Source organism: Mchenga conophoros, linkage group LG12 (genome assembly GCF_057382185.1).
Source record: "Mchenga conophoros isolate Kocher_MC1m ecotype Shallow Benthic linkage group LG12, M_conophoros_male_GT1.1, whole genome shotgun sequence".
Lineage (NCBI taxonomy): Eukaryota > Metazoa > Chordata > Actinopteri > Cichliformes > Cichlidae > Mchenga > Mchenga conophoros.
In genome coordinates this window covers 20,127,712-20,139,213 of record NC_140537.1, presented here as the reverse complement: position 1 = coordinate 20,139,213, position 11,502 = coordinate 20,127,712, and the positions used below count along the sequence as shown (strand labels likewise).

The window sequence follows — 11,502 nt, the reverse complement described above, 5'->3', positions numbered from 1 at the left end:
TGGTTTGTAAATACAAAATGCTCAAATGATTTGATTGCAACAGCTTTAATACACACAGAATAGAAAATTTATAGACATTCAAGAGCTCTAAGAGCAGAGACGAATCGATTCGAGTCCAACAAATAGAAATTAAATCAATATGGCATGACAGGAGGCACATGTGGCCTACTTTTCTTTTCTTTTTCTTTTTTTACGTTTTATCCTTTCAAAGGACAAAGTTTTCTTTTGGCTGTTAAAAAACACTAATGTACAACAAAAGTCAAATTCCACTGCAGGCCTGCTTCCACAGGATGTGTTCAAAGACTGCAATGGGTGAGAGCTTTTATTTTAACTTTAACATTGGACGTTTTTGTCCTGAATTTGGACGGAGAGTTTCTTTGTGCATCTGTCACTTTGAAATCATTTGACAACACATAATGCTTCATGCTCAGTGTTGACCAACAGCGTAATTACTGTGACAAATGGCCTTTAAGTCTTCACAGGGCTGTTTTAAAAAGCATGAAATATCCTTTAAGGCTAATTCCTAACAGAAAAAAATACAACAGCTCATGTTCGGCTTCACTTCAGTCTGGCAGGTCTCTCATGTCCAGGCTGATCGTGGCCTGCTGTGAATCTGAAAGAGATGGTTTCAAGCATATTTTAATATTAAAGAGCAATTTTAAGCTTGGAATCATGAATACGGCTGCCTCACTCTTCTTTCACCTTGTCCTGGTATCCTTTCTTGGCGATCCTCTGCATCTCAAGCCTCAGCTCCTCTTCTTGGATTCGAAGGGCTTCCCGTTCTTCCTCTTCCTCCTGTTCTTTCCTACACCGCTCCTCCCACTGCGCCTCTTGTTGCTGCTCCACCTACATAACATGAAAACAAACAACTTCACATATGATTTCTTATTTAACCTCCTAAGACCAAACTCTTTCATGGCATGCAATTTTAATTTCTCTTTGATATTTGGGCTGATTGGGACCTGATGAATGTAAAAACAAAGATTTACCAGATTTTTTTTTTTTTTTTTACCTTTTTTTGTTTCTAAGAAAAATGAGAGCCACAAATGAGGATATTCGTATAAAATTTCGATCGAACAGTAGCAGTATAATGTCCTCGTAAGTAGATATCAAGGCCCTTGTAGAGCAAAATTGAGTATTTTGGTCTTAATAACCCAAAATGTGATGTCCACATATGTGGACGCCAGGTCCTAGGAGGTTAATGCATAGTTGGGGAAATAAACCTGAGAACCCCCTCCCATAAAAAACAAAATAAAAAGTATCCAACCTGAGCATTTATCTCTTGCATCCGCGCTGTCCTTCGGCCCTCTTCTTGCTCCTTTTCCCGACGTCTGAATTTCCTCTCCCACTCAAGCTCCTTGATAAGCTCTTCTCGTCTCTTTAGAGATTCCTCCTGAGCCTCACGGTTCTTCTGTATTTTCAGCTCTATCTGCTGCTGTCTCTCCACAAGCACCTTATCAAAAAAGACAGGAAAAACCCAAAACAGGACAACTTGTATTTGAACTCACATCTTTAAGCTTTACTTCAAGTTTTACTCCAAGAGAAATTTACCTCATGCATGAGCCGTTCTCTGGCTTTCCTCTCTTTCTCCCACTGAACTTCTCGTTTCTCCCAAACATGCTGAGCTTCTTCCCTACGAACAAATGGGATGCATTGATTTGTATTCACAGAGCCGCACGTGCGCCTTTCTGGAGAGTTGAGGCTTACTAAATCTTGGCGCTCACCTGTGTAAGACTTCAAACTCAGCTTCCCTCTCACGCTCCAGTTGCAGCTGCTCTTCAATCACACGTTTCATCCAGGCTGCATCAGCGACAGCTCTTTCCCTTCTTGCAGTCTCCAGCCTCCTGTCCTCCTCCTCTCCTTCAAGCAAGGCTGCCAGGATCTTACGATCGGCCTCCTGGTGTCGTAAAAAGGATTTCAAAGAAAAGGTCTGGGGAAGTTATCTGGATGATCACACAGTAAAATCTGCAGGTAAAAAAAGTATTTACCAGTTCTTCCTGCACTTGCTGGGCTCTTCTTCTCAGCTGAGCTCGATACTGACGGATCAAGAAACGCCTAGTGCAACATGAATCCCATATGTAAAGTACCTCAGTAGATTGAAATATCATACCACTCTTTTTGTTTGGTCATCTGGAGAATAAGCTTCACATACCCGATCTCAAACTTCTTCCTCTGTTCCTCCGCCTTCCTCCTGTCCTCCTCTATCTTCTCCAGCTCCCACTGCTGCAACAGTAGAGCCTCTTGCTCCTTTTTCAGACGAGTGGCCTGTAAGAGAAAAATAAAAAATAATCTTGTTTACAAAAAAAAAAGCCTGCAAAGGTGGTTTTGCACAGAAGAAATTGTTTGCTGATGCTCTGAATACCTCTTCTTCTCTCAGCTTCAGTTCTTCCATCTGCTTGCGTAGCTCCTCCCCTCTCCTACGCTCCTCGTCTTTCCTTTTCTCCTCCGCTTGTTTGATCCTCTCCAGAGCTTCTCTTCTGGTCCTCTCGTACTCGTTTTCAAAGCGTCTCGTCTCCTCCTGGTACGCCACTTCTTTCTGCATGTTTGACAAGCTGGGTCACTTACAGTAAGTGTCAAAGCTTTCTTAATTATGCACCACCTTTGAGGGGCTGACCAGAGTAGGTTGCGGCCGTGATACTGTGCTCACAGAGTACACGAACACTGTTCAATTAAAAATAGATGTGTTACATAAAAACTTGGCCACATAAAAAGATAATGACTTGTGGGTCATATGTGTCAACACCGGCCTGAGAAGGGCTATACTATGAAGTACTGAAGCAACTTCTTCAATACTGGCTATCAAAGTTATTAAAACACTGAAATGAACATAACTGACTTTGTCTGGTGCCTGGAATGATCCACCTACCTGTTTCTTCTCAGATATCTGCTCCTGCCATTGGCTGACAATGTGATCTTTATGTAATCCTGACTCCAGCTGCAGACAGATTGAAAGAGTGAGTTGTGACAAAGCTGAGACAGAGATACTGATGACCTTGACCCTGGGTGGAAGGGATACCAGAACATTTCTTTTTCTTAAGTCAACACTGGAATCAGGTTAACAGAAAGTCATGGAATATCTGCATCACAGGCCATATAGGTTTCCAGATCAAATGGATGTCTTGACAAAAAGTGTCTGTTTCCTCTACTTGGTGAACTCTCTAGACGTATGGGGTGGTCACTAGATTCCTGAAGCCGTCAAACACTTCATCAGTGGTAACACCTCGAGGTCTGAGGTATGGGGCTCGGCAACTTGTCACATTTGCATCAATAGTTTAAACTTGCCTACCTTTCTCAGCTCTTGGTTGTTTCTCTTCCAGTGCTCCCTCAGCAGCTCCTGTGCAAGCTAGGCATGACAAAAAAAATGAACGGGGATTGCAAACTTACATGGCACAACACTGTGGTGAATATTTATGGGGCAATATTCCACCAACTTTCTTTCTTCTGTCTTCTCTTGCCGTGCGAAGCTCTTCACTTTTTTGCACCAACTGACTTGCCAACGTGCTCCTGTCGGGCACCATCTCTCGGAGCTCTGCCTCAAGTTGGTTTTGCTCCTCTTGCAGCATTACCCTGAGTCGATTCCTGCGCTGCTCCAAGCTGGCTTTCTTTTCTTCCTTCAGTCTGTCTTTATGGTATGCTGACATACTGAAAACAAAAAGAAGAAAAATGCTTGGGTAAAAAAATTAAATAAATACTAGCATTTTTGTCAACTGATGACAAAGAGCAACACAGTAAATATAATAACATAAGGCTATTTATCTATTTTTTAAACTAATTTATACAGACAAACAAATATGACATACATACATATATATATGTTGTTACACAGATTTAAAGGAAGATACACTATGGTATACTCACAATACAACAAACAACTTAACACTACTTCTCTTAGCATACCAGCATATTCTAATAGGCCAAAGAAATTCATGAAAACATTTATTTATTGTAATTTCAGTATTTATGGTATTTCCAGGATGTTCCTGGCTTTACCACATTGGATTCCTGTAGGTTTTAGATTTTAAGATTTTTCTGCTCCCAGCCTGAGATGAGACCAATCTGGCTGTTGTAAAATCGAGACTTCAACATAAAGGTTAGCCTAGTTTTGCCATAGGTAGGGAGTAGTGTCAAGTACTATCACTTTTTTTATAACACAAAACTTATATATGACATGGCGTGATTACTTACAGAGCCATCTCCGAGGGCAATAAAGGAGAAACAGGATGATAATGCTGGAGTACGTTATGGCAATCATGTAAAATTAATGACAAGAAAATGAAAGGAGGATACAAAAATAAAATCACCAAATATAAAGCAATGTGTAGTTATTTAGTTGGATTGCTTCAATATTTGTGTAACGTTTCGGAGACCGTGTGAGTGAGAGCATCTATGCTGGAGGAAGTTACCTCTGCTGGTAGGATTGACGGGAGCTCCACACCGTCTGTTTCTGGCTGCGGATGCTCTGCTCTCTGAAGTACTGAGCATGCAGCTCCCACTGCTGCCGCCACCGGGCCTCCTGCTCCCGCTGCCGGGCCAGCTGGTCGGCCAAGACCCGAGATCGACTGGGCACACGGGTCGAAAGTGTCGGCAGAGCCATGAACCTGAACAGTTAGCACAAATGAAAGCTTGATATTAAATTTGCTAAAAATAACAGTGCAGACATAGTTTCATTAGGGCATGTAGCCAGTCAGTATGCACGAATGCAGACATCACAAGTCAAAGGTCTCTTGGCCCCATCATATATTCACTAATGCTGCTTTTTTAAAGTAACTAGTTACTTAACAAATACTGACGCCGAAGACAGCTCAATATCTCCACTGTTATAGGTGATCTGCCCATGAAAAAATTATAATTTCATGGCCATAAAGAAAACAATAAGAACAAAAGACTACCAGCTCCAACTACCCGTCTGCACTCGGATATAAGGAGCGTTTAGCTACACCGATAGCAGCCACTTTACCTCTCGGTGCTACCTTGGATTGCCTCCCCTTGGCTTTTAATTAAAAAAAAAATCGACGTTTTGCTTTCAAACAAGGAAAGCTCAAATTTACTCACTACAGCTTTCCTTAGTTACCGATACATACACTTCCTAGTTACTCATACGCTACGGGATGAAGTGAAGGTCAAACTTAGTTAGCGGCGGAAAACGCGAAACGCATAATTGGAAGTTTGTTTCCGCCACTGAATTTTCTTTGTCTTTGTCGTCGTCGATAAGTCATGATTTTATGTGATTATCTCTTTGGTCAGTGTGTTGAAATTTTGTAACTTTCCTTTAAATTTTCGTTAGATATGATTCGACACATCTATCTGATACTACCACTAATACTATTACTACCACTGATATTAATAATATTAATATTAATTAGAACTTACATGAAACTAATAATTAACAATAAGAACTAGCAAACCTACTCTGCAAACTAAACTATATTTAACACAAAATGTTAAAACTAAAAAGGACTAAAATAAAATAATCTACGTAAAATACCAAACTGCGGAGTTCATGTGTGATACTATTTTGTCTGTCTCTTACAGTAAGATATTACATAGTTGTTATATGCTTGCACGAATCCCGGGATAACTATAACTAACTAACAGATAAACAGATAAATTAAGTGGAACCAAAGAGCGATATTCCACCAGACTCCATTAGTTGGCAGCAAAGCAGCACATGCGATTAAACGCAGAGGAAGACCAGTGTCAGCTGATGGAGCACATCAGGTGCTGTTTACTCTGGACTTGTTTCTTCTGTCTGGTACCGTTTATCCGCCCTCTTACCCCGGCAGGTGGCGATGGCCCGGACCTATCACTAACATGTCGATCACATGAGCTCCTCTGCAGCCAGGAGTTCAGTGTAGGTGACTTCCATGTGTGTGTAAGAGAGAGAAAGAGAGATGTGTGTGTGTGTGTGTGTGTGTGTGTGTGTGTGTGTGTGTGTGTGAATAGATCTGTCCGTGTGTGTGTGAATAGATCTGTCCGTGTGTGTGTGTGTGTGTGTGTGTGTGTGTGTGTGTGTGTGTGTGTGCGTGTGTGTGTGTGTGTGTGTAAGGGTGAGAAAGAGAGAAAGAGAGAGGTTTCTCTATGTGTGTGTGTGAGAGAGAGATTTATCTGTGTGTGTGTGTGTGTGTGTGTGTGTGTGTGTGTGTGTGTGTGTGTGTGAATAGAGAGAGAGATGTCGCTCTCTCTTTCTCTCTCTCTCTCTCTCTCTCTCTCTCTCTCTCTCTCTCTCTCTCTGTGTGTGTGTGTTCTCCTCCTCCTATCACTGTGAAGCTGCAGTGGAGGACTGACAGCCTGTTGCTATCATTTCAACAGTTAGGAGTGTATCCGGACTAAAGAGATGGCTCTGCTAATGGAGCACCAATTCAGACAGCTGCCAGCTGACAGACAAGTGGAAACAAGACCGTTTCTGGAAGCTGTGTCATACCTTCCACCATTCTTTGGTAAGTGAAGTTTCCACAGTGTAACACAGGGGAGACTACATTAATGGGACTGCAAATGAAGTTGTGAATTTTAAAAATAGATGACAGCAGGGAAAATGTATAGTTGTGGTGCTTTATGATTAACCTCTCAAAGGCTTCCAGATTAATGCCACGGACCGATCGTGCTTTATACTTCCAGGACTGTTAAACTGGTCCAGTAGGCACAAAATGTGCAGTTTACGTTAAAATTACCACCCATGCAATGGACGTGTTTTTTTCCACTGCTGTGAATCTTCATTTGGAATTTGTCTGATTATTAAACACTGAACTTGTGGTGAGGATAAATCTGTCACAACACTTCCATCTCGTTTAACAAAACGATGTTGCTCTTCCTAATGATAATCTTTTCTGGATCGTGTTTCTCTCCACCAACCTGTCCACAATCCTTTAGCATGCATAATTTACTCCACTGGCCTGGATTTTAAGTTGTGAAAATTGATTAGTACGGTGTTGAGTTCCCCATGCCCATTCACCGGTGCCGCAGTGCGCCAGGGCATCTTTGTGCGGCTTCATTCTCTATTAATATGCCAAAGTCCCTCCATTGAATTTGCCACGTGAAACCCTTGAGATGAACCAAGTCTGATGTCGATATTAGGCTCTTTCCTCCTTGTCACCATTATTCTTCCTGACCCAGAAATTTTTGAGCCAACTTTCCTACAGGCCATTACCATCCCGCACACTCATAGTACATTCACACAGGTGTCTGAAACTCTCTTCCCTAATTAGTGTCCTAATAGACTTCACTCCACTGGCACATTCACTCTCCTGTTAGTCTTGTTTCAACACACCAGTGTATTTTATTTTTATTTATATCTAAATAGAGACTTGTTATTTAACCTGTAGTAGTAAAAGTTAGTAGTAAAATGTCATCATGGCTTTGCCTCAAATCATTCTGAGTCATTTCAATTAGTAAGTTTTACTTTATGCTTGTTATTAGTAATAAATAATTAGTAGATAAATAATTAGTTTCAGAAGTCCAATATTTAGTACAAAAACCTTTTCCCCGTGGAGTGTATGGAAATTAAAGGGATCTGAAACATTAAATGATGCCATTAGTGTTGTGGCGATGCATTACACTGCATTGCACAATAGAAAAGGCTTAGTCATGGGTAGTTTCCAGTAACAGCTCAAGAGCTAAAGGCTGTCTGTTGTGTTAGCAGGTCAGCCATGAACCATGGGAGGTCCGCACTCGAGATGTCTTGTTGTTCATTATTACTATTCACTCAGCATCGCCTAATTAACAGATACCAAATGAAAACAGTGTTATGTGTCTGATACTCGCTGTCCAACAGCAGATTTTTGTCACCGCAGACATTTTGACCTGTCACTGGTGGGAAAACAAAGGAAAAACACTTTCTTAACGAATGTTCACTAAACAATCCTGCACTTTATTTATTTATAATCATAGTTGTAGAGTCAATGCTCACCTGTCACCCTACAACATACCTGCCGTGCAGCACTGATGCAGGGTGCGGTCAGAGGTTACACAGGCTTAAAACTTTTAACCAGAGGGTGCAAAAAAACCACTGGCAGTTTGCACATGCTTTTTCCATCATTTTACTAAAGCTATATCATTATTCACGAGGGGTCGCCACAGCACACAGCTCTATTTATTTGATTTGGTAGTTTTCAGTTCTTTTAAAAACCAGATGCCTGATGCAACTCCAAAGGGATTTGTGTCTGCTTTCAGAAACAAATCAGGGACGAATGTGTAAACCACTTAGATTTTTAAAGACATTACTGTTCAACAGTCTACAAGTACGGACAGGTCAAATAGCAAACATGGGATTAAGCTCTTGGGATTCCATTGTAATCTTGAAGGACAGCTATAATTAAAAAAATCTAACTTCTAAAGGGGTTGTGAGATTGTTCGTAAGTCCCCACAGATGATCCTGTGCATTCAAACTGGAGTTTAAGTCAAGTTTAATACAGATTCAAATTGAGCTTTTGTGTTAATTAGTAGGAGATGTTGATTACCTCCAAAGAGAATGTTCATCATCTCATATGAGCTCCGTAGTTTTTGTTCACATGTGTGGGGAAATAAGTTTTGACTTCTTTAATTGCGAGTCACAGCCTGTGTAAATATTCCTCCTCAGACTGCCTCGGCTCTACTATTTTCGCACCGATCAAGGCTGACATATCGGGTAACATCACAGTAAGTATGCCCCTTGACTTCTACATTGCTAATGGATGATACAATGATACAATAACTGTTTTATTTAACAGAAAATCAAGTCTGTTTATGATAGCAACCCCGGACGGTTCAAGACTCTCCAGCAGATTTTGGAGGCAGAGAAGGACATGCATGGAGGAGAATGGCCCAAAGTTGGAGCAACTTTGGCACTTATGTGGCTAAAAAGGTGTGAGAAACTCTACATTTTAGACCAGGGGTGTCAAACATAAGGCCCAGGGGCCAGAATCAGCCCAGCAAAGACTCCAAGTAGGCCCGGTGGACAATTTTCTAAAACATGAAGGAGGGCATATATTTTAAACTTTTAACTATATTTTAAAATGTTGTTTTAAAAATACTTTCAACTATCAATTTGACATCTTTTCCTGCTGATAAAGAATCCCCAACAGCCATTCATACCACGGCAAAAGTTCTGCTAGCACTCTGAGCCCAGAGTGCTAGCAGAACTTTTTCTGTAATTTTACACATTTATCATTATAAAAACTGAGATTTTCTATTGAAACAACACTTCTTCATCTTTTATTAATATATCTTAGGGACTGACTGTGTAGTTAAAAGTCCTTACATTGACAGAAAGTGGAGTTTCACTCTTCTGTCAATGCCACTTAATGTGGCCATCGATGTAAAATGAGTTTGACATCCCTGTTTTAGACTGTTGTGCTGCACTTGCTTCGTCAAGCTGAGAAAAGTCCTCGTCCATAATCACTGTGCATGTCTTCTTGTCCAAAAGGGGTCTAAAATTCATCCAAGTTTTCCTTCAGAGCCTGGTGGACGGTGAAAAGGACGAGAACAATCCAAACCTTATCCGAGTCAATGTCACCAAAGCCTATGAAATAGCACTTAAAAGATATCACGGCTGGTTTGTGCAACAACTGTTCAAGGTGCATTCAAAGTAGCTACAAAAATTTTCTTTATACAATAAATGTGTCATAAGCTCATTAGACGCGTAGGCTTGTGAGTAAAATCTGTGCTTGTTCTTATAGGCGGCTCTTTTTGCTGCTCCGTATAAGTCCGATTTCCTGAGAGCCCTCTCCAAGGGTCGGGATGTCAAGGAAGAGGACTGCTTGGAAAAAATCAGAAAATTTCTCATCAACTTCTCTGCAACTGTTGATGCTATATACGACATGTACAATAAGATGAATGCTGATCTAGACTACACAGTGTGAATGCAGGACTTCCCTGCGTTTTCCTCAGTGGGAGTGATGTAATCATTAAGTCGTTTATGTTCAGCAGCTCTGCAGTCCGCATGTTTAAAAGACAGCTCACTGTGACAGAGCATAATATTCACTTCCGGCTTTGCTGGTGAATCTTTTCCTCAATCTTATTTGATTCTGGGACGAGAAATCCAAATATAGCTATAAAGTAAATATTGTTTTTACATAACAATTGCATTTCTTTACTCTGTGTTTGAACATTCGTGTTGCATTCAGGTTTTAAATTATTGTTGGGTGTTTATATCTATTCTTATGAGTACTCAGTACACAGAAATGTGTTAGAACTATACAAAGTTAACTTAACCAGACAGGACCAAGACGTTAATGTGTGGGATATCTGATGCTGACATATTTAATCAGCCTGTAACAAGTCATCACAAAATATAAGATTAATTATGAATTAGAAAGTTTCTAATCACACGGAGGAAACAATATAAACTGGGAAACGGTTTAATTTTGCCATTATAATGGGACTGTCATAGTGTCATGCTACCTTTAAGCAATATCTCTCTAACACAGGGCTCTATGGTAGTTACACTGAAGTGACTACAGAGAGAGAAGAATCCATATGTTTCAGCTTATCCACCAAACACTGTCTGTGATTGGAGTTAAACTTAATCATTACCTGCACTACAACCAGCAATCACTATCATGACTTCCAGTATTTAGGGCTCCTCTCTCTATTCCTGCTCTACGTGAACATTCTCTATTGCACACACCTGTTTGTGCCTTAAGCTGGAGGTGCAGCTCATTTAAGCGACTGTGTCAGCTTTTCTGTGTTTGATTGTTTTTATTGTTTTATACGTCCGTCACTATTAAAGGCAAAGTCTGCCTAACATATACTTAGCTGCTATGCTAAGTTGTGCTGTCTTTCTAAAGCAGTGCTTCATCAATGTTTCTCATTCTAAAGGTGCTTTTTACCCTTTAAGCATAATTTTAAAAAGCTTTTTCATTCCAGTTTTTGACATCTCTAAAGGAGTAATTTCAAGTAAATGTCAAATGATTGATGAGTGTGGTGTGTCTTCTTGCATTATGTTGCAGTGTGTGTACTGTACAAGAAAACGAATATTGTTCTTTCATATTATGTATTAAAAAAATGACAATTTGTGTGATTATCAATGAAATTATTTGTCTTCTTTAATTTGTTCCCTATCATTGTGTAATTAATGTGTGTAATTAATGTGTGTAATTAATGTGTGTAATTAATGTGTATTGTTCAACCCCCATTTCTTTATATTTTGCTTCTAAGAAGCCAGACTTTCTTGTCATTTTTTAAAAGGAGGCCTTGAGCAATAGTTCTCCACGCTTTCAGAAGGTCTTTCAAAGTTTCTCTTTAACCATTGGCTGATTTTTCACTCATTTTCAGTCCAGTCCTTGCACCGTATCATTTTCAAAGGAGTGCTTTTGTTTGCTAAACCACTTAACACTGACCTATGACCTATTTATGCATAAAAAAGACACCCGACACAAGGGATGAGCCAGTGTTGTCGCTCCACCTAAAAGACAACTTGGGAAAGAAACTATCTTAAATTCTATCTTTAGGAACTTGTCTACTACCAGCCTGTCACAAAACATATAATTTCTCCCTATTTCTTTAGCTGAATTGCTGAAAAATGCCAAC

The 11,502-nt window shown here is 40.2% G+C and overlaps 2 protein-coding genes across 4 annotated transcripts; one reads left to right on the top strand and one right to left on the bottom strand.

Annotated features, from left to right (window-relative positions):
• Window positions 1–29: 29 nt before the first annotated feature.
• tchp (trichoplein, keratin filament binding) lies at window positions 30–5,896 on the bottom strand. Of its 3 annotated transcripts, none has more exons than XM_085294318.1 (13): window positions 5,776–5,896; window positions 4,404–4,598; window positions 3,432–3,642; window positions 3,287–3,343; window positions 2,867–2,935; window positions 2,363–2,536; window positions 2,153–2,265; window positions 1,989–2,055; window positions 1,725–1,897; window positions 1,552–1,633; window positions 1,268–1,453; window positions 703–846; window positions 30–613 (listed from the first exon to the last, which is right to left on the bottom strand). In XM_085294318.1, exons 1-13 carry the CDS (start codon window positions 5,811–5,813, stop codon window positions 581–583), a joined length of 1,542 nt encoding a protein of 513 aa, XP_085150444.1. In that variant the 5' UTR covers window positions 5,814–5,896; the 3' UTR covers window positions 30–580. The 3 variants fall into 3 exon arrangements, with proteins under 3 accessions (XP_085150444.1, XP_085150445.1, XP_085150446.1); XM_085294319.1 differs by lacking the exon at window positions 5,776–5,896 and adding an exon at window positions 4,958–5,095; XM_085294320.1 differs by lacking the exons at window positions 4,404–4,598; window positions 5,776–5,896 and adding an exon at window positions 4,186–4,393.
• Window positions 5,720–10,993, top strand: gltpa (glycolipid transfer protein a). The gene is made up of 6 exons (XM_085294321.1): window positions 5,720–5,851; window positions 6,310–6,437; window positions 8,573–8,631; window positions 8,703–8,836; window positions 9,398–9,548; window positions 9,651–10,993. Exons 2-6 carry the CDS (start codon window positions 6,335–6,337, stop codon window positions 9,831–9,833), a joined length of 630 nt encoding a protein of 209 aa, XP_085150447.1. The 5' UTR covers window positions 5,720–5,851; window positions 6,310–6,334; the 3' UTR covers window positions 9,834–10,993.
• Window positions 10,994–11,502: the final 509 nt, after the last annotated feature.